The following is a 22250-nucleotide window of genomic DNA, read 5'->3' as shown; positions in this document are numbered from 1 at the left end:
AATGTGTAACGAGCCAGTATTTTTACGGTTTTTGTTTATTGTGTATGTGTTTTATTTCCACACATATGATGTTTAAAAGAAGGGAAATGTTTATGAGTACCATGTTCAAATATTCTGTGAACAAAGAACGACACAAAAAGCTCCTGAATCTTTTGAAATCCTTGTTGGAAACACGTGTCAGTGAATCAATACCAATTAGGGATGTTACAAGACCTTCGGCGAAAAGGTGTGGTATACTACTTCACAGGTGGCGCCTGTCACAAACACATTAAGTGTTCACTTGAACACGTGCAAGCGTGGAAACATATGGTGTAAGTCAAAATGCATCAGACATCATTTCGTCTCGGATGGGTTAAATTTGGAACTCAGGTCCATATTGAATTAGGTAATACCAATCACCGATTTGACAATGAGGCGAGATAGTGGGTGATTACGTCATATCTTCCGTCACACATTCTCCACCTTAGCAATATTTGCACTTCCCAAGCTGGATTTGACGACAGTGAGAGATGTGGTTTGCATTCGATGGTGCTAGTTTGTTCTATCGAACTTCTCAATTCTTACAGCCGAATCGGGTCGAAGTACTCAAATTAATGATGAGATCATCATGTGTTTGATTGCCACAAATGAATGAATTTTCGGATGCTGTGATACCAATTCGAGCTAACGATAGATATTCCATACACCTTAAACCATTTAGTTGAAATATAATCGTGTGCTGATCATATTCTGGATGAAACAAACTATTTATTATATATTTTTATATATTATATGGGGCATTATGGCCATGAGTAGCCCAGTGGTCTACAGGCCTTCATTTTGCAATGTAGAATACGACTCTCAGCCAATCGTGTTCGAATCCAGAATAAGAATATACCTTGTACTTTGGTAAACGTCTATGTTTTGCCTCACACTTGCACTATGTGACTTAAGTCAAAATCCCAACTTACTTCAATCAGTAATGTGATACACACAACTAAATCCTGTTTAGGGGTAATTTAACAATATGTGTGTCATGCGATAACTCGCAACGAAAGATGAAAATATGGCTGTTTTACCCATCTATCACATAATTTAAACGCAATTAGGCAATACATATAAATAATGACGGATTGACCATGGCACACATTCGAAATGGATGATGTTTTTGAAAACATTTTTTGTCCTCACATTTTGTTCATTTGGTAAAAAAGTATGACGCGGATTTACAAACAAATAATCTGTTCGTTGTGGCCTAATGAGCATTAGTTTTCCAGCCAAACTCACATAGCAGACATCATTTGTCCCTGCACGACACAGGCGTACAGACACACCGACAGTGGCTCCTAATACATAAAATGTCGGTAACACTTACCAAGGTCTTACATTGTGAAGCATTAGTGTTATCCTCGACATTGTTCTTGACGTTTTTATGCAGCCTACGTCAAGATAGACAAGAAACAAAATTATTCTTCTCCCTCTGTTACAACAGTTTTGCATACGAGTATACCACCGATATGATAAAAGGGTATGCGATAGCTGATGGTCTCAATTACGCAGCGCAGTATCTTCAGTTGCCCGTTTCCTCATGAGGTCATCCAGACCTAACGCCGTGTGGTAGACCTGATACGAACCCCTTCTGTCTGCCCTCAACGACTCAAATTTGAATACACATGATCGGTTATTAGAAAGAATTCGATTGTGTGATATTCCGTTTCTGTGATGTGGATGGTTATTAGTGTATCTTGTCCACAGTGATGAAGGGTAATCTTCTAGAGTGTTGTACTATGTAGCACGTTCTGAAAGTCTCACTGGAGGAGCTCATTACTGTGTTGATCTTTTCTCTTTGACAACCTTGGCGTCTCGACGTCAGAGGCATGTTCAATCATAACATAACAGCTTCCAGTAAAGCCACACATAAGACCTTCTTTGTAAACATTCATTTATCCGCAGTTCTCTTGTAAGAAGTGGAAAATGAAACTTTCACCTTTCAGCATGTGAACAAACTGTTCTTCATCACGCTTGACGAGTAACACATTGTCCAACCATGTATGCAGATACCAAATAAGCTGTTTTTCAAACTTTTAATACATCTTAAAATTGTTTCAAAAGTATCAAAGTCTTCACGTGTTTGTATGAATAATACCATGGTCGAACATGCTTTTGATGGTTCATGCCGAGCGTGCTTCTACAAAGTGTCCGAAGAAACATCCTTATAAGCTGTTAAAATAGTTGCCGAGATACTTTCAAATACCTTTCATCGATTTTGAAATGGATGGAAATGTTGAAGATTGTTGAAGTTTGTCAAAGTTATACATAGTCATGTATTCATTACACGTTAGAAGTAATTTGAAAACCGTCCGTGACGTGAAAATATGCATTGCTCTCCCATTGAACCTGTGTTTTCACGAATGCAAAAGAATCTCAGTAAACCTCTTAAGCGCAAATTCATGAAAATAGAAAAGCGAGATCTGAGGCTAAAACCTAAGTAAACATTCATTGTTCAATGAAGCAGCCCCCTTGGAAATTACGTAAAGAATAAGTCCGACGTATATGCGTCGTCGACTACAAGAAATCAGAGGATAGAGCTCAGTGATTGTGTGCTCATGCTTTCGGTGACTGGGTTTTTATGTCAATGTTGTTGACGTGTCGCTGATACAGCTGGTACATATGTACATTCTTACTCATTCAGTTTAGCATATATAGAATGGTGTCACGAAATAAAAATCGGTAACGTTTAACTACATGCATCCATATCGATACTGAATATAACGTGGATCAACTTTGTTAATTATTCTATGTGTGTGATGCTAAATCATTTGGTTATTAACATGAGTCTGAATTCGTATGAACTTAGATGTACTGGAATTTACATGGTGCATGTGGTGTAAATATAGCGTTATGTTTTATGAGCATGGACACTGGACGCAACACGTAAGAATGCAGGAAAAACTGTGTGAGTATAAGCGTTACTATTCTGGTAGTACTGAATTCTCCCTTCAGGCCACATGCCATGAATAGTTAAATAACTTTCCTTTAAAAGCAAAGTAGTTTACACCCCTTCTATCACGATCTTCAGCTATCTTTACTCGTCCAAAGAAGTACTTCAAATATGAAATTGAGTCACTGATCCATCAAACAGATATATTTGTAGACTTGCCTTCTCGCCAAGTACTACACGAGTAAGGTCTGTGTCACCCACATGTTATATTGTCATTATTGTCTGTAATAATTCAATGTCGACCTATCCTATCTATCATATTGACAAGACAGGGGATGCACAAATGCAATTATTGTCCAGACACGCTGACTAAAAGGGTCTGTGAGTCAACAAGCACATAGATGATATTGATGAGCGGACAGTTTACGTGACATGGTCCTCTGCAGATATCGTGCCATAATGCGTTAAATCGTGTGGTTATTGTTAGATACCTTCATCATATACAGAGAAGTGCCTTAAAGGCTTAGTCTATATACCGCTACGGGTCCATCACACGTTGTCTTTACTATGTTATAGAAGTAAGTGTGGGGGATTAAACGCCGCTTTGGACAGTTGTACAGTTATGTCACGGGAGTAACGCCCGATGGTGTGCTGATGGTTGACGGTGTGTCTTTCAGAGAAACCAATTGAACAGGTCGAGGTATAGAATCGTGGATTCAAACCAGTGTACATTAGATCCCGACATAGGTAACGGGCACTTGCCTCTACGTCACGTATTCACGTGGTCTACCAACGGACAAAAGGTATCGACAACTTATCGATATCCTATAATGACAGTTAGTCTTTCTGATAACAGAACAAACCCGTTAAAACACGGTTAGAATTGATCTTCAGCAACCCCTGTTTTTCGTAAAAGGCGGTCAGGCTCAATGACTTGGTTGACACATGTGACCGTATCCCAATTGACCGATGCTCATGCTGTTGATCACTGGAGTGTCTGGTCCAGACTCGATTATTTACAGATCGCCGCCACATAGCTGGACTATTGTTGAGTGCGGCGTAAAACTAAACTCACTCAATCCCATTCAAAACAGAACATCGTCAAGGATGTAAAACATACATCCATGACAACTTGGTATTGAAGGTACTTACACAGGATGAATGTATTACGACGTGATTATTGGACTCAACTTAACAAAAGAACTAGAATCTGTACTTTACTGAGAAAGTGTAATCCCAAACATAACATGTGTTACATTTGACCACTTTCTGAAATGGCATTGTGTATTCATAGCTTCCGGCCGTGGGAGCCGTGACAATTAACACTTATCAGAAGGGTACCTAAAGTCCGTAGTCTAGACTACCAGTTGTCCGACTGCAGTTTTTATGGAAGCCGCTATGGCTGGGTGGGTTAGACGACTGACCTAAATAGGATTAGGTGCCTGACTCTGAAAGGGTGGGTTCTAATCCCAGATGGGACTCCGGGAATACATAACAAAAGTACTAGAATCTGTACTTTACTGAGAAAGTGTAATCCCAAATATGACATATATGACATATACATATACAATTTGCCGAATTGAAGAGTGGTGCTACCAGCAAAGCATAGAAAACATGGGAAGAGTCACTTCATTTTGGTTGCCCCTATACAACAAGCAAGCTCTGTGTGCACAGCTACTTGACGTAACATCATACGGTCGCTGTTTCGTCTTAAATGGAAACATTTGGAGCTCTCTTGGAAAAGTGCCATTATGCGCTATAATAACATGTTTTGCTTCATTTATCTATATCATTCAAAGATTTAATAATTTCCTTAAGTAAACGTTTCGATTACTCTAAACTAGATTTGACTTCATTGAATAATACTGTACATACACGCTATAATACAACATTGTGACCGGATAGAGTAATACAATATGCCTGTCAAATTGAGAAATGCATCTATTCTAAGTATTCTATTTTAAATGCTCATCTCATTCGCCTTTCTTATGTCTTATTTACAGATCTTAACTGATTGTGCTAATTTGGTCTGATGTTTCCCTTTTTAAGGCAACCTTCGAAGTAATTACCTAATGGACATTTGAGGAAGCAAATGGTCAAGATACTGGGATGAACACTATATAAAATCTTCTGTGTAACCATAGTATCTAATAGTTTCACTAACTGGCAATCAAATAAAGTCTATTTGTATATCAATTATGACAAGGCAATATGGATTAGCTGCTCATGTGTTGATTGCACCGACATTGCGAATCCTGCAGATTGTTTGAGGATGCTAGCTTACATGAATGAAGCCTAATATAACGAGGTTTTAATCGTTTCCTCAGTAGCGAGGCAGCAAAACAACTTGAGTAAATATCTGACAACATGTTTGAACTATTTGAAATTATACTGAGCATCCATTGCTTTAATATGTATACATACGCAAATCACCAGTGAAAACGCAAATAATCCGAAACAGATGTGCAAACAGGTTTCTCCAACGAAACATAAACTCTCTCCTATGCCTCTCTCCTTCTAACAGGAACACACTATTTCCTTCGCCCGACTGTCTTGCACCCACCAACAAGCTGTCTCCCCTGCCAATGTCTCCTATACACAGGTACACACTCTTTTCTCCATGCAAGCACGAACTCTCTCTTCAGCTGTCACTCCTCCATACACTCTCTCATCCGCTTGTCTCTCCTCCACCTAGATACATGCTCTCTCCTTCCCACGTCTCTCCTCAACCTAAATACATGCTCTCTCCTTCGCAAGCCTCTCCTCCACATATTGACACACTCTCTCCTTCGCACGTCTCTCCTCCACATATTGACACACTCTCCCCTTCCCACGTCTCTCCTCAACCTAGATACATGCTCACTCCTTCCCACGTCTCTCCTCCACATATTGACACACTCTCTCCTTCGCACGTCTCTCCTCAACGTAGATACACACTCTCTCCTTCGCAGGTCTCTCCTCAACGTAGATACACACTCTCTCCTTCGCACGTCTCTCCTCAACGTAGATACACACTCTCTCCTTCCCACTTCTCTCCTGAACCTCGATACACACTCTCCTCCTCCCGTCTCTCCATCATCCACCTACACACTCTCACCTTCCCACGTCTCTCCACACCCTAGGAACATGCTCTCTCCTCACGCCTCCCTCGTAGCCACGCACACCCGCTATCATTTGTCTGTTTCTCTTCCATCTCCGTACTCACCCACTCCTTCTCCCGTCTCTCTTCCATCCAACTGAACACTCTCTCCTCCGCCCGTCTCTCCTCGACCTACCTACACACTCTCTTCTTCGCACATCTCCCCTCCTAACTGGTACAATCTCTATCCTTCGCCAGTCTCTTCGACCCACCTACAGCTTCGCACAGGTTCTAACTGGGTACTCACTATCCTTCCCAGTCTTTCCCTAGGTTCACCTCACGCTGTGTCTTTCCCCTAACACGCTTGTCTCTACTGCTGAAGGTGCATATGTTCAAGAAGTGACTTAATCCAGTGGTCAGCAGAATATCCTGATAAGAAGGGTACTGGTACAGCTTTACCACCAAGCACGGGACAACTCTGCGCTCCGTTATGCCCTTTATCTAGCTTTAATTTCGAATCGCAAATGAATGAGACAATGCATCCCCTTGGAACGCCATCTCAAATTACAACTTAACGAATTTATGTACGTTGTAACACGTTTAATAGCCGGGTTACACCGAACATCACTCCCAGTCTTTATCTCATAATCTGCGTATTTCTATCATTATATGTGTCCTAATTGTGTCCCAATTTCCACCTACAATATGAATTAACACATTACTAAACTTAATCATACGCGACGCGTGTGGTATTTGATGGACAAAACACCATGCTTAAACTGATCATTCCACGCAATATGCTTCCAGGACTATTTGAATGTTGTCCCGACGAAATATTTCACGCATTGTGACTTCCAAGCTATGAATACCTAAGTGAAACTCCCCAAGTATGTTTATGGGTTTTCCTGAAGGTTTTACCTTCATACCGCACATGCATATCCGTGAGGCACGGGAGGGAATGGTTACCATAGAAATGCGTTCCAACAAGTAATCCTAGACATGAATGTCTATGCCTGTAATTGTGATAAATGCCATGGGAAACGGCAGTAAATATATCTGTGACTCTTACTCTTGCGACCTCAATCTGGGAAGTCAAGTGGCAACTTGCAGCTCAGATGTAAACTGACTGAACAGTGTTTGGATACCTTTGAGTAACGATATTACTGATATTTTGTTAATAAATATTCGAAGAGCAGGCCTGATATAGAATTAGTTGGTATATTGTCATTTTGAAATTACTGATGAAATCATGGAATAGGCTTCAAAGAAGTATGAATGATGCCGTGTACGTCATGTGTGTTGCTCACTCACTCACTCACTCCCTCACTCACTCGACAACTACAATAATATCAAGTACAATATCAGTTACAAACGTTAATATGCTCCAACATGCCCATATGCTCCTTTGATACAAAGTCAATCAGTGACAGATTCCATCCTCACTCACTCACTCACTAATTCATTCGACAACACATTTAATATCGACTACAATTTCAGTTGCAAAGCTTCTCATGCTCCAGTCATTTAGTACAAAGCCAGTCAGTGACAGATTCCATCCTCACTCACTCACTCACTCGACAAGATATTTAATATCAACTACAATATCAGTTGTAAAGTTTCACATGCTCCAGTCATTTAATACAAAGTCAATCAGTGACAGATTCCATCCGGAAACACATCCTTTCCTGCACAGCGTGTCTGGACAGCCATCTGTTAACGTTCCATCAATAATCATATCTAGCTATAGGCAATTATAAAGAATGTAAAAATAGATGACGACGGCAGGTTCTTCGTTTATCCGCGATTCCTGGTTTTAAGGTGATCAAAAGATGGCCACACTCAGGTCAATAAGCCCGTTATCTTGCAATACATATCAAGTAAAATCATTAACCAATCAAGTGTCTGAGTAGAAAACGGATGGGTGGCCTACTCGCTAATGAAGCAGAACTTGCAGCGTAAGTCCTCTGTGAGGTACAATATTTACGTAATCCTCCCTATCCATCAAGCCAAATGCTGGCAAGTGATGACGCTTAGTAGAAACCAATTCTTTACGCCTTTCCAAATCCTATTAACACTTATAATACAGGCGCTCTACCGCAATATAGCGTTTTATCGTACTAGTTAAACAGTCAGTAAAAAATCCTAATATAAAAGAACAGGAAAAAGAGTTTAAAAAGTATTTAGAGGTAGTCAATTAGGTACGTGGTGTTTATAGTCTGATAGATTTATTGCAATAATGTCTTGTTCAACGTCGATGGCTTGGACGAAGGTCGAAGAATTCGTGAGCAACGGTCGTTCCTGGAAGCCAAAAGCGCTAAATCACGCATGACACTGCACGGACGTCTTACTGTAGAGGAAATGGTAACGATTGAATCAACGGGATGTGTGTGTGGAACACTCTAGTTACGGGGACGGTTGTGTTGTAGACCACCAATACACCTCGAGATAAGGGATGTCATATGCAGAAATACCACTGGGGAATTAAGAAATAAAGATTGTTAACACGGAGATCACAGTATATACATCTACATAATATAATACAGGATAACATTGGCACCTGTAAATTTGAAGGACACTGTATTTTCATTTTACGTGGATAATGTAGTAGCTTTGGGATCACTTCACTATGTGGGAAGCCAATTATTTGTGTATCCCTATGCTGAAAGCGTAACCCATAACACTTATTCACTCACTCACTTTGAGGTAAAGGTCTTCAAATGTGTTCCAACCTATACATTCCCTCGCCTAATAATAAACACATGCACGTCTTGATTATGCTGCCGTGCTTAGATCCACTGTCAAACCAAAGTAACAATATTTTTTATCATACCCAATTCTTAACTACAGGTCCCTGTCTCCAGATTTCTGCGTTAAGGGTAATCAATAGAATGAGATAACACCACCATTTAAATTGTAGAAATGTCATCATAAACTGTGTATTCAGGTTTTACTCCATAATATTTAAAGGACATTCAACCATATTGCAGGATATATGATAGCCGTCATTAGACAGAGCTAACTTGAATCACGAACACATTCTAAATAATTGAAGAGTTATTGCCTGACAGATTTGTCCTGTAAGCCAATATGACAGTGCGATGTGCACTAAATCATGGGTAAATATCACAACTGAGGAGCAATTGGACCAATGCCTATGGGATCCTGACTCTAATGGACAGTGTTTACATCATTGATCGGCTTTCCGTATGTTTGTCATTCATATTCCAGATCACATTAGTGAACTGCACGATCTCACATTGCCCTAATCACAGGAATCGCTGGTGTTATCAGTGAAGATGATTCACAATAACTTGTCAAATGTGATATGGTGTTTTATAATTAGGACAAATGTTATGTATGACATCAGGAGGACCTATGCACAATTATTTCACAGAAAATATGTACATATGGGATTTTTGTACAAGGATATGACAATGTCCATACGCTCATCATCCAGATTCCAGACTCACTCTGGGCGATAATGTATATATCGCATTAAGATGCGTCCCAGTTTGTTTATGACTATGACTATTGTTTCAATCTTTACATCATGGTTAAATGTTATGACAATACTAAATCCCTAAAACTAGTTTATGAGGTTTTCTTATAATCTGAAATTAAGCGCATTTTACACAACAAACATTCCTGTTGACTAGCAATGTTTGTGCATATTCAGTCGTGAAGCTTTTGGTAATTGTGTTATAATGGGTCTTTACATTTCACTCCAATACGTCAGAAAGTGACGTCAGAAAGTGACGTCAGAGAAGCAAACAGCTCATATACAACAAGCATACTACATATATGAGAAATATGCAACAATTATTATATTTTTGTATTAAAACAATATTGTTTATTAGCACTCTTGCTTGCGTTAAGAATAATGAAATTAAGAACAGATTACTACTTGACTATCTGATTCTGAAAGTGAGTATTTTACGTGATGGGAAATATATTCAAATGAGATAATACTTATGTCAGAGGATATACAGCTTAAAATAGGTAACCCGTGAGGATCCGGGTTAGAATATTGATCTTCAGTAACCCATGCTTGTCGTAAAAGGCGGCTAACGGGATCGGGTGGTCAGGCTCGCTGACTTGGTTGACACATGTCAACGGTTACCAATTGAGTAGATCGATGCTTATGCTGTTGATCACTGGATTGTCGTTTCCAGACTCGATTATTTACAGACGCAGCCATATAGCTGGAATATTGCTGAGTGCTGCGTAAAACTAAACTCACTCACTCACTCAATTAAACTAAGTGTGGTTCTATCACCTTGATCGGAGACACTGGTTTCCTCCACTAAACGCCAAAAGAAACGTTACCCTCCTTCCTTAATGACGGAGGTACCTATCTTCAGCTGGCGTTGTGATGCGTGGACGTCCACTTCTTGGTCTGTCTACGGTGACCCCAGTCTGTCTGAAGCCCTGAATAAGTCTTATGACCGTGATACGGTGGCATCCGAAGGCTCTGGCAACAGCATTGTATGTCGACCATATCTGCACCATCCAAATGGCTCTTTCTCTCCCTCCAGCTGTTACTCGTGGTATATATCTCGTACTTGTGTATCAGATGATGTCTTCTGGTCTCTGTTTATACCCTACAAAATCATTCTACATGTGAAATGGATGCAAATACTGCTTGAATATTGCTACGTTTTTGTTATTGATATTGCTATGTGTAAACAGAAAATGGAAAAGATTTTACCTTGCAAGCAAAAATGTTAACAAAGATAGTTTTTGTTGTTCCTAAACATTGTTTCACAATATCAAAGACACGTTTTACTTGTTTTCACTAATGCAAATAAGCAGAAAATGTTTTAAAAGACTAAAATCATAAGAATGATTATTTTACAATTTTCCACACTCTACAACAGCTGTTTCTTGTTTTAATAGTTGAAAATGGTGACTTTCAATGGTTTATGATTGACCCAAAGCAGAACCTTTCTTTTGTACATCAAAATCACTGTTATTGGTGTATTTCGGCATGGACGAACATAGGGCAATTTAACTCTTGCATTTCACCTAAATATGAATGCATTTGAGAATGAGCTGTGCTGTTAAGTTTTCTTGTAAACTAAAACCTTCTAACATATCTTTGACAGTTTTTCAGTAATTCATAAAGGTAGGAGGGTAACGTTTCTTTTGGCGTCTAGTGTATTTATCTAAGATGCCTCCAGTCGTTATGCAGTACTTTCCTCTTAAGCGTTCCAAAACTGATAATCGTGGGTTCCAGACCCGGACCTACCCTGACCTCTTACTTACTCATTGATGTATTTCTGAATGAAGGTTTATTATTAAAACAAAGGCAAAAGTTATTGTGACATACAAAGAAAGTACGTAAAATAGGTTTACTATTACTAGGATATGCAGCACCGTTCTCGTACCTAAACTACATCAACAGAAGATTTTAAAAAAAAGTCTGTCATGAACTCTGAAGTACTCCTTGCACTGTTCTCGAATCTCTGAATGAAGATTTGCAAGTGTAATCAAATGCCATACCAAATTATTTTTAAAGGATTTACAGGTGTTAATGGAATAACACAATATGAAAGGGTTCTTGTCATTTGCAAAGAAGTCTTGTCACGCGGGGATTCAGAGGAACATGCATAAGCCTGTACCTTGTGTATTGATACAGGCCTGACACCTCCTTACTTATCGTATTAAACGTTTGAGGAAGGCCTGGACACTGGCATTCCATATCTGGGGAAGGATTAGGCAAAATGCCTGCTCCGTTGTGGCAAACATCGTTCCATTTCATCAGATATGCATGTTCGACTGGTACTTCATTGTATCTTTTGAGATATCTTTTCTCCCCAACTCTTAACATGTTGTCTGACATTATCGCGCTGCATCGTCCCTCCAGAGCCACCCAGTTGAAAAATCGGTAAAACGTTTCCAACGTTGCTGTACCGGTATCTTGGAGCATTTAAAGTTTCATCAATCACAATCATTTCAATCATTTCTGTAGCCGTCCCTCCACCCCAGATGTTATAACGGCATCACCTCCAACTCAATTGTCTTCAAGAACTCATGACAACGGGACGCCTACAGATACCTATCCTGTCGACGGATGCGTGGGCAGGATCATAATCCACTGACGTGCTGTCCAACGCAGTTGTTGTCATCACAACTGGAGACGTCGAAATTGATAGTGCGTCCTTAGACTTTGCTGAGGTCGCACAGATGCCGTGCTTGCGTAGACGTCGTCGGACTGTCACCGCAGATAACGCCTTTGTTGTTAGGGATGGCATGGGTTGTAACAGTTATTGCCTGGAACCTACTTGTTGCAAATCCTGATTTCTTGGCGTGGCGTGGGGATATGTGTGGGCCGTCACTTCTGTCTCTTCTGGTGATAACGTCGCCTCATACGTCCCTTCCTGTGGACTAACTGACAACGTTAACGTCACACCAATACCGAACTCAAGCATTCATATGGCTCGCCACCTGTAATTTCCACTTAGACGTAACATGGTAGAATCTTATCAAAACGGTGAAATGTTGGGTAGATTTCTGAATATACTTGGCAATAAAATGAAATTGGACAGCTGGTCCTGATAGAGAGTAATGGAAGTAATTCTGCATATGTTATTGTTTGTAACAGGTGTACAATATCAGCGAGATTTGGTCGGTTGCGTTTCTATAATTTTTGTGAACACTTGCCCTTGCACAATCATAAATGGTTATACATAGACTTCATTAACTGATAATAATGTCAAGGTCACAACGTGTTGCCCGTAACCATACTGTTATATTAAGTTGAGACATACAAGGAGTATATTTACAACAAAAACATTTTGATTAATGTAAAGGAATCTCTTTGAACAAACTAGCATGACACCTCTGTAAGGCATTATATAATGTTAACGGAATAAAGTAATATCATTACGAACCATATGTTTCATTTCAGAACGTGTCGGTGTCGGTGTCGGTCCTGACTCTGAGCGCCATCTCTGTAGAACGATGGTATGCAATCTGCCATCCCCTAGCGTTCAAGAGCACCCTCTCCCGGGCACGCAACAGCATCATCATCATCTGGGTTGTCGCTGCAGGAGTAGCCCTCCCGGAACTGCTTGTTGCTGATACTAGCCCCTATGACTATCCTGGAGACTTTCAAACTGTTTACTTGACAACCTGTGGCCCAGCCTGGATGGAATGGAAGCAGATAATTTACCAGATCAGTCTTGTGATTGTCATGTACGTATGTCCGTTAGTGTTGATGGCGCTAACGTATACCAACATAGCTGTGGTGCTCTGGCGCAATGACATCCCTGGACAGGCTGAGATGGGACAGTATTCAAAAGGTTTGGTATGAATACGTCTACTCAAAATGTTTTAAAATGAATGTTGCGGTTGAGAACAGGTTCTGCGAGGGTGGGCAATACCAACTACGAAATCCTTCTTCAATGCGCACTCAGTATTGATGCAACGCGCAGATTACAGAGAGGGAGTGAGTGAGTGAGTTCAGTTTTACACCGCTTTTGACAATATCACGGCGGGGGACACCAGAAATGGGCTTCACACATTGTGCCCATGTGGGGAATCGAACCCGGGTCTTTCGGCGTGGCGGTCGAACGTGTTAACCACTGGGCGACACCACCGCCCCCGCACATTACGTATCTCGTTTAGGGCATAGATACAATTAGACCAATTTGTATCTGCAATATCTGTTGTATTTTGCAACAAGTGTTTTAGATTCCAATACCACCCTTTGGAAACAATTTGTTTAGGAAATAATGTTAACATGATACATTGACGTAGAAAAGGTAACCCCCGTCTCATTTAAGGATCTTATGCATATAATTTAAATACCAGTAGATGTATCTTCACATCCTGGGTCAGTGTGCCAGTTATAAGTGATAGTTAAATGTAACTGTTGTTATTTACGTGATTTGCTATTTCCAGGCAAAAAACCAATGATTGAAGGGAAAGGCAAGAGCCAAGAGGACAAGGTGCAATCTCGGAGAAAAGCAGCCAAGATGCTTATCACAATAGTCATCGTGTTTGCCATCTGCTACTTGCCTGTACATCTCTTTAACATCCTAAGGTGAGCCATGCTTGTACCATCATAAATTGTCGACGTTCATTCTACCAGTGGCAATCCCGGCTAAATGAAATAATCCCCAAGACTGGTAACTGCAGACATTTTTGTATGACCATGGAAAAACAAGTTGGACCAATGTGATTAAATCTAAGCATAAATGTAGAACAGTTTCAAATTGGTATCCCAATCACGTGTATCGCGGTCCATAAAAACGGAACTGATAAAATGAAACACGTGACCTCACACCGAAATGACTACAAAGCGGTGATGACACCAGATGTAAGCTGTTTCCTGATGAATGTATTTACAGCAGCTATGTCTTGGCGAAGGAACATTAACCAATAAGAATGTATACAACTGTCTGTAGCCATGTTTCATGCCCACAGAAGCTAATGCAGTTGTTACCTTGGGATTAGACATATACACAATTGCTTGACCTTGGACAATTGATATTGTTTGAAAGACTTAATGCCAATATATCAAATATCCCAGTAATGTTTGAATTAGGAAAGATTGTTTGGACCGGATTTGTCGACAGATTCATAAGGAAAGTACATTGTATGAAGTAAACTGACACAAAGAGTTTTCATTTATAACGTCAAGACAACACTACCGTATCTTCTATGGTTGTTGAAACTGCATCCTTCCGCCATTGTAGGTTGCCAAAATGCACATACGGATGTAAATGAATCTTTGCAAAATCTCATATTTTACAGAAAATTCATGACATTTTGAAGGAAGCCCGACCGCGGAACAGATCATAATTTGCATAACCGTTTTCAAGGGTATTTTAAGTACAATGTGTGAGTTAATATTGGAATGTTTCTATGGAACTGTGAAATCTGTGGATCAATACAATATAATATCGTCTATTGACATTATTTAAACTTCTCGTTGAATGGATTTAATCATCTCTGGTCGTATTTCAGATTGATTTTGTATCGATTTTATGTTTTTAACATGTAAAGGAGGAGGCTTTGACTGTTGTATTAGATGTCACATTTCGAAGCAGTGATTGTTCGCGCTGCCATTTAGCCATGAACTTCCTGGTACAAGTTATCCACTCTATGTTTAAGCTATCGTTTTACCATATCATTTCGTCAATTTGTGAATGTACGGATCCTACCTATTTTGTCAAATAGCCCACTTTACAAATTCGTAATATCACCCAAATTAGAAACAGCAGTATATGTTTCCGCATTTAATTATATCAGTATTAGCATCTATACCCAATGATTTAAAGAAAGTTGACAGAGGTATTACATGCATATGTAAATAGAACGTTGATTTGATCCTTAGAAGCATTTTGAAGTTGTTATGGTCTTTTTGTGCATCATTTCAAACTATTGTTGCATTTTTCTTTTCTTTTTCAGGTATTTCAAAATTTTGGTAGCTAGCAACGTTGATGTAACGGCAGTTCTTAGCCAGCTGTCGCATTGGTTGCCATACTTCAACAGTGCCCTAAACCCTGTTATCTACAATTTCATGAGCGGTATGTTCTGTGATTACTTTTTCACATTTTATATTAAAGACATAAATGCAAGCCATAACATACTAAAATGCATTCGGTTGTTTGTATTTCATAAAGTCAGTGTAAGAAGATTGATAAAAAAAAGAGAAATTAATTCTCTCTAACCACATGTATTTGTGTGTCTGATAAGGAATATAAAATGGTAGAAAAGAACTATTTAGAATTCTGCTTATTATTATAATTATTCATGCTTATGCATGCAATGACTCAACAACGAAAACCCAGCTCACCTACTAATCAAAGCATTTCAAATGAGATATGTAAATCGCATGTGTTTCTCCCTTTCAAAGTTCGGAAACTTTTAGTCTCCTTATCGATTTGAATGGCACAATGTCTTAATCAACTTTTTAAAAGGAATGAATGTCTCTGATGTTTTAATAACGGCAAGAAAGAGAAACTCTCTTGAGGATCCAATTACGGGTAACGTCTCAATCAGTTGATAAATATTATTGAACCGAGACAGAATTCACTTTAAATTAACAAATCCCCCATATTCGTTTCGATTTGTTATTTCTGAAGAGTTTCTTCATATTGCGGAATAATTGGCATTTGCTCATGAGAAAAAAACATTGATTTAGTCAATCCGTCACACTTGCAATTAAGCCTGAACCGATAGTATCATTAGGTGTAACCTCATCTTAACACAAGGAGAACAGAAATATTTTGAGGAGTTACTGGAAGACATCGGATATGTCATTTTGTGTTTTTGACAACCGACCTTTATTCAAGTTTCATCCCCTGTGTACATTGAATTCCCAGAATACCACGTGATGGCCAATTAGTGGTTAAACAAATGTGCATTGAATGGGCATTGAATGACGCTTTGTGTTTGATGATTAAGATCGTTCCATAAAACCTTTTTTATGTTTTCTGGAATGCAGTGCCTTGTAGCTACTGGCCATAACAACGGAAAGACTATCATCGTGTCTGTTCCTATTTCGAAAGTACAACTTTTTTCATGTGATTCCGGTACTACTCAGAGGAGGTACCACAGCGAGCATTACATTTGAGGCTATAAGTGACAACGCCTTTTCTAGTGTCAATAAATACAGTCATGTTTCCTTTTCTATTCTGAGAGAATAAACTGTTACCTTTTTCATCTTGCAACCGAAGATGTTAAATATAATATATCTGACGTTGCCATTATCTCTTGGATAACTTATCATTTAATTTATTCCAGCAAAATTCCGCAAGGAGTTCAAGTTGGCATGCTATTGCTGCCTTCGCCCCTGGTATAAAACCAATCCACGCCGACGTGACGGGACGTTCACCATGACGTTCTCCAACAGCAACTACAGCAACTGCCATACTGAAGAAGTCACACTCACAAGCTTTAAAGACTGAGCAGGTCTTCCCTTACTGATTAGCGTGAAACTCCGAATGCACACCAGTGAAACAAAGATGAATCTGATTTCAAATTACGGGATTGAAGACGTCTTACCACTCGAACGAAAAAGCTTATTTTTTATGGAATGTGAAAACGATGACCCGGCGACATTTTGTCGATTCCGCGTAATACGATCGTTAACTGCACATGGTACAGGTGCAAAAGCCATATCACTTGTATTGTCAGAGCTCAGTCAGACACGTCATTGTTCATTAGTATATTCATGAACCTTTAAAGACCAGAGGCCAGAAGCAACATTCAAAGAGACGACGTATCCGCAGGGACATGGTCAGTAACGTGTGTAACCTCGGGGTCTCGATTTCATTGAACAGGCCTTATTTACGCTTGATCCATGTGACTATATTGATGATCACGTTCTGTATGTTGCCGTTAGGCGTTTAGAAATGTTGACGGGTTAACTGAAACGTCAATGGACGTTTGCTAAACCAACAACTTTGGTCTTTGTTGAGAATACTAGTTTAGTTCAACTATATTCTTAAAGTAAATCTCACATAAAGTTGTGAATACATACATGTATTTCTCTTTCCATTTTGCACCACACATGAAATAAATCTGAAAGGTTTTGGTAAAGTCTATTTGTGTGTGTAACATAGATTCTCCGGATATATGAGTTGCATGCTCATTCACTTCATCGTAACGTCATGGCTGAGATATTGCCGATGTGACGTTGAAAATTAACTCATTCACTCTTCACTTGATCTAGGTCTACAATACTGTGTTGTGGTGTTCGCGTTACAAATCCTATTTTCCAGAATAAATATAAATAAATGTAACAAGATTAGTTGCTTTAATTAATAGGATTAATATATTGCAGATGTCGACCTTCGTTACATTGAGCTTACAGGCCTTGCCATAAAAGCCTCGATTATGAAGACTTTTTACCTTGAATGTCAAAGCCTCGATTCTCTCTCTCTCTCTCTCTACCTTCTCTCTCTCTCTCTCTCTCTCTCTCTCTCTCTCTCTCTCTCTCTCTCTCTCGATCTCTCTCTCTCTCTCTCTCTCTCTCTCTCACGGTTTCTGTTGTTAACAAGTTGTGGTGTTTCACTCAATATCATTTGATCACTATATAAAGACGAATTGATGTGTTGTATTATTGCATTGTATTTGTAAACATCCAGTACTACCGTAGAAGTGTATGCAGTTCATAGGGAGTTCTGTGGTGTATTGTTTGGTGCAAACACATTGTCAACATCAGAACTTTACATATCAGACATCAAGAAAGTGTATTCAAACCATAGGAAGTTCATCCAGTATGTTTTCGTTTCTTTGTTATCATCAAACCTGTGATGTTTAAAAAACGCCTGTGAAGTCACAGCTTTGAATGACCTTTTAACTCATATGTTGATAACGTTATCCTCAAATGAAATTTCCCCCTTGACGATGAAACACAAGTGGGGAAGTGTACAGTTTGCCTATGTTTAATTTATCTACACGTTTGCTTGTTACGGGATCTATTGTTATTTGTTATCTTGTGCTATTTATTGTAATATTATCATTATGTATTTTTAACTGTGAATGTTGATTTATCAGATATCCTATTATTGTTTTAATGCAATAAGAATGTATGTAAAGATTGCATTATGTTTAACGAAAGACATTGCAAATATATGGTGGTCGTTTGATTGAAATACTATTCTTGTCATCCCTGCAAATAGTCCTATTCTACATGGTAAAAATATCAATTATGCCATATTCAGTTCGATACGTGTAAATGCAATAGGTAAGATTAATACTTGGGAAATGAACACACTTCTATTAAAAACAATATATGCAGCAATAATGTCGATATAAAGCATCTTCTGTAGATTTCACTTCATATGACGTCAGAAAAATTCAGAAATATATTTATTGGCAATATACAGGTTGTAAAATGGAACATTCTCTTCCTTTCAGTTTAACCTCATCCTCCGGTTACTTACTTTAGTATCCTTTTGTTGCTTTGACACTAACTATGGGAATTATTTTTATTGTTGGGAGTGGCTGAATCATGCTTGTTTGACAGCAACGTCAAACTGATATTCTGAAAGAAGAATATCGACACGTAACAGCAACGTCATAATACAAGGAGACAACTTCATCGTCAGAGATGATATATGACCACTAGAAGCTTTAGTGTAAACGTATATTTTGGCCCTGGCCTACCTTATTGCAATTCACAAATCCATCTGATCATAAGTATCGATCTAGCACCATGCCACCATTGTATCAGTGTTGTCCTAATATTATGTACAAAGGCGCAACGGACTTCCACTTGGTAAAATACGATTGTTATTGTGTACATATATTCGTCAGTGGATATGTAATGTGAATACAAATATGTGAACGCAGTTAAGCATTTGTGAAATAAAATTGCATCTCTGAATGTGTTAATGATCTTTCAACTTTATTAATACTTTCCAACTCAGCACAAGAGGATATTTGCATGTAAAATGAAGGTTATTGCCGAAAAATCAATGATATAAAGAATGATAAGTACGATGAGTGTGAATGAAATCCCACAGCCTTGAATGCGTCTCATATTGATGGCACAGGTCTCTCATATGATGTTGGAAATCTGCTTGGTTGTGGGATCAGATAATAATCTTGAAATTTTGCTCAAACGCATCCTGTCAGGACTTTTTAAATACAAAACCATTTCTTGTTTCATTGGCAAGCAGACGCACTAAGTCTCCTCTAGCGCCTGTTTCGTGGTATGTTAATACGGTAGCAAAGACAATGAGTAGCATGGCTAGTGTCAATAATCGTGCCCACAAGGCGTTCATTTTCTGAACTCCAGCTCAATCAGGCTTCTGCACTAATACAATATTCTAAGACTGATGTAATAAGGCTGGGATATTGCTGTGACGAAAACGTACCTTCTTGTTCCATAACAGACTTCAGGTCACTAAACTGTGTGTTGCCGAAGAACTGAAATAACATGAAATAAGGTTGGAAGGAAGGATAACACTATATGGATTAACAATGTCTTTATTACAGTGAGAGCAACGTTTCGGTGTAGGTTCTAAAACCTTTGTGAAGCAAGTAATTAACAGAATAAAGATTGAGAGGCATCTCATTGTAATAAAGAAGCTATCCTTCCTTACTGCTCCAACTTCTAAATGTCTCTTCAAGAAGATATAAAATCAGACTGCTTGACAATTAAAATTGGTGAATCGTCCATCGTTTTCATTGGTCGTAGGTTCGGATATTATGTTTGCAGAACAGAAAGTAATACTATTTATCGTTTAAGAATAGCGACAAGGAAAGTACACAAACTGAATTTACACTAATTGGCCGCACATCGTTAATATGATGAAACACGTCAACAAAAACTGACAAAGTTTTGAACAAAACATCGGCGAAAAATGAAATGATGATTGAATGTTCATAAGACGGATAACTGTCAAGACGTCACTTATGCTGCCATAACTAAACTGAGATTGAATACGAATGATTACGTGAATAAATGTGACGTCAGTACCAATATTTACAAGCATTCCTTTTTCAAAGCTACTTATTGTGATACAAGGAGGCGTGGCTCGTCACGTGGACACGTGTTCGATTCCCCACATGTTTATAATGTGAAGCATATTTCCGGTGATATTGATTGAATATTGCTAAAGGCGGAGTAAAAGCCCGTACACTCACTCACTCTCGTGATAAAAATGGATGTTTCCATTTGTAAATTTAATGTACACCCATCCACAACAGGAACTGGAGGAACATGTTATTTTTGAAACCTTAAGTCACCGTATTTTTAAACCGTAATATACAATTCACAGTTGTGTTGTGTGTTTCACTGACTCATGACTACGTTCCTGTCATGCTATATTAGTGAATGAGTGAGCTCAAATTTGACGTCACACAGGCAATGTTTCAGAGATATCGTGACGACAGAAAGTCATGCATAAACAATAAAATTATTATACTTATATAACAAAGCTGTTATCGAAAGACAGTGAAACAACTAGTTTGCCACAGATTATATTAAAAAGTAGTTGAACATCATTTTAAAAGACAAAATCATAATTCAAGAACACAATTTAAAATCGGGCTATAGATCACAGCAACCAACGTTAGACCACTTTCCACTGGGACAATGGACCGTGGAGACTTACGATACTTCTGCCTACTGCAGGGTCATGCTCGAAAAACAGTAATATCAAATCAGAAATTAGGTTCCTTCAGAGCAATTGATTTATTAAGGACGATATAAAAGTGGCAGAATCGACATTGGTTATATTTTCGAAGGCCCCAATAACTTCGATCAGCTAAATGATAACAGAGACAACTGGAACGTAAACACGGCGTTTTGAAAATAGGAACGCCATGTTTTTTCCCGTGATCATGAAAGAACCATTATTATTGCAAAGCCACAGCATCATATTTGTTCCGGCAAGTATCTCTGAAAATGAGCAAACAGAAATAACTGAGCAAGCAGAAATAACTGAACAAATAGAAATGACTGAACAAACAGAAAAAAATCAAACGCAAGTAGCATTATGAAACCGTGTCAGATTATTAAGTAGAGATGGAGTCAGCATCACTGAGGTTTATCGTTTGGCGAAGCACTCAGCAGTATAATCCAGTCGTATGATTTTGTTCGTTTGATTGTTTGTTGTTTAGCGCAGCAGTATTCAATCCAGTGATCGACATCATGAGCAACTGGGGACAATAGTCAGCAAACCTGATCACCCGATCCCGTTAGTTGCGTGTAAGTGAGTGAGTGAGTGAGTGAGTATGGTTTAACGCCGCTTTTAGCAATATTCCAGCAATATCAAGGCGGGGGACACCAGGAATGGGCTTCACACACTGTACCCATGTGGGGAATCGAACCCGGGCCTTCGGCGTGACGAGTCAACGCTTTAACCACTAGGCTACCCCACCGCCCCAGTCGCGTGTAAGACAAGCATGTGTTACTAAAGACCAATTCAAACACACTGATATTCACGGGCTCCAGCCACATGACGGCTTGCTGTGTATATGTTTCAGACACAGAAACAGAGGTTGATGTTACATGACTCAAAATACGTTACGGACAACCCAATACTTTCACATTACAATAGTAATGGGCTTAGCGTACCACTCTGCTGACAGTACAATGATCCGTAATGACCCCCTTTTTTGAACTGTCAATTCAATGTTATTTAATTGGCTAGTGCCAAAAACAAGGCATTGTTGGGACGTTCTGCCTGTAACATTGCTAATATATACTTATTTGTTAATTTGCAACGAAAACCAAATCCTTACATGATGATTAAAAGTGTATTTGTCCTTGATGAGGTGAGG

General features: G+C 39.0%; 1 protein-coding gene across 2 annotated transcripts in view; it reads left to right on the top strand.

Moving 5' to 3' along the window:
• Positions 1-17793, top strand: part of LOC124266918 (orexin receptor type 2-like) — a 76518-nt gene extending 58725 nt beyond the window's left edge. For both annotated transcript variants that reach the window (XM_046701763.1, XM_046701764.1), the window contains exons 3-6: positions 12910-13303; positions 13905-14046; positions 15417-15535; positions 16755-17793. In XM_046701763.1, coding sequence (XP_046557719.1) covers positions 12910-13303; positions 13905-14046; positions 15417-15535; positions 16755-16918 — 819 coding nt within the window. In that variant the 3' untranslated portion in view covers positions 16919-17793. The remainder of the gene's footprint in view (positions 1-12909; positions 13304-13904; positions 14047-15416; positions 15536-16754) is intronic.
• The last annotated feature ends 4457 nt before the right edge of the window (positions 17794-22250 follow it).

Source organism: Haliotis rubra, unplaced genomic scaffold, assembly GCF_003918875.1.
Source record: "Haliotis rubra isolate DU_JTF1 unplaced genomic scaffold, ASM391887v1 Scf129, whole genome shotgun sequence".
Classification (NCBI taxonomy): domain Eukaryota; kingdom Metazoa; phylum Mollusca; class Gastropoda; order Lepetellida; family Haliotidae; genus Haliotis; species Haliotis rubra.
This window is presented reverse-complemented; position numbering and strand designations above follow the sequence as displayed.